Source organism: Hippocampus comes, unplaced genomic scaffold (assembly GCF_001891065.2).
Source record: "Hippocampus comes isolate QL1 unplaced genomic scaffold, H_comes_QL1_v1.1 scaffold676, whole genome shotgun sequence".
NCBI lineage: Eukaryota > Metazoa > Chordata > Actinopteri > Syngnathiformes > Syngnathidae > Hippocampus > Hippocampus comes.
This window is the reverse complement of record NW_017805988.1, coordinates 273,705-274,708: the sequence shown is the minus strand read 5'-3', so window position 1 is coordinate 274,708 and position 1,004 is coordinate 273,705. Positions and strand designations below refer to the sequence as shown.

Here is a 1,004-nt window from a genome sequence, read left to right as displayed (position 1 = left end):
GGGTGGGTGTGGTTGTGTGTGTGTGTGTGTGTGTTCGTATGTGTGTGTGTGTGTGTGAAATTATAAAAAAAAATATGTTATGACACGGATTCGAGTCAACGTGTACCTAAAAATGCAATTAGAGAGAGATGAGAATGAGAGAGAAATTTAGTTACATAAAGTGTAAGTGTCTTTCTTTTATGTGAAGTTTTACAATAAAGTTCAGCTGTGAGTGTCAATAAACACCTTGAAGCCTCTTTTTGGATGAAGTGAGCTCAATTTGAAAAGTGAGTTGATTACACTCGTATCCCAAGTTTGTGCTTTCAAGACAAAAGCAAAAAATCTGGTCAACTCAAGGCAGCACTTTGTGAAAAACAATCAAACGGCCAAACAACACCAACAAACTTCTGCATCAATTCAGAAATGTCTATTTTGTATGAAGAATAATCTCATTTATTGTGGCACCACTGCTCTGGTTGCCAATCCGCCAAGCTTGGCGAGGCTGGGCTAGGCTAGTGGTCGGTCGCAGTAGTTCTCCAGGTCAAAGATGTTGCACGGCTTGTGGCAGCACTGCTCCATGATGCCTCGCTTCATCAGCACCTCCATGTGGTCCTGGAAGCCCAGCTCCGGCGCCGCCGCCCTGTCGCCGCCCGTCGCCACGCCAACCTTTGGTGGGAGGAAACCTGGCCGCACGCACAAAGAAGCGCCGTCATGATGACATCACATAGGCCACAATGTCATCGTGTCACAAATAGCATGAACGTATAAATACCATGTGTGTGCATATACGTTGGTGTTGCGCGTGTATGGGTGTCTGACATCATCAACATCCCTGTTGCCGTGATGACACCAAGGCCACGGGGCGGGGTCTCACCCAGCAGGTGGTGCGCCTCCCTCTTGGGGTTGAAGATGAAGCCGCGGTCTCCGCACACCAGAATGAGGGCGTCCAGCAGATCAGAGCCGCACAGGTGCTGCGGGTCGGCGGCAGCGGGCTGGGACCCCGTCGCCAGGACCCGCCCGGTCCA

The 1,004-nt window shown here is 50.1% G+C and overlaps 1 protein-coding gene across 1 annotated transcript in view; it reads right to left on the bottom strand.

Moving 5' to 3' along the window:
- Positions 1-405: 405 nt before the first annotated feature.
- Positions 406-1,004, bottom strand: part of ins (preproinsulin) — an 8,480-nt gene continuing 7,881 nt past the window's right edge. Inside the window, exons 3-4 of the mRNA XM_019891983.1 lie at positions 854-992; positions 406-662 (exon numbers count right to left, since the gene is read on the bottom strand). Of these exons, the coding sequence (XP_019747542.1) occupies positions 487-662; positions 854-992 (315 nt within the window). The 3' untranslated portion in view covers positions 406-486. The remainder of the gene's footprint in view (positions 663-853; positions 993-1,004) is intronic.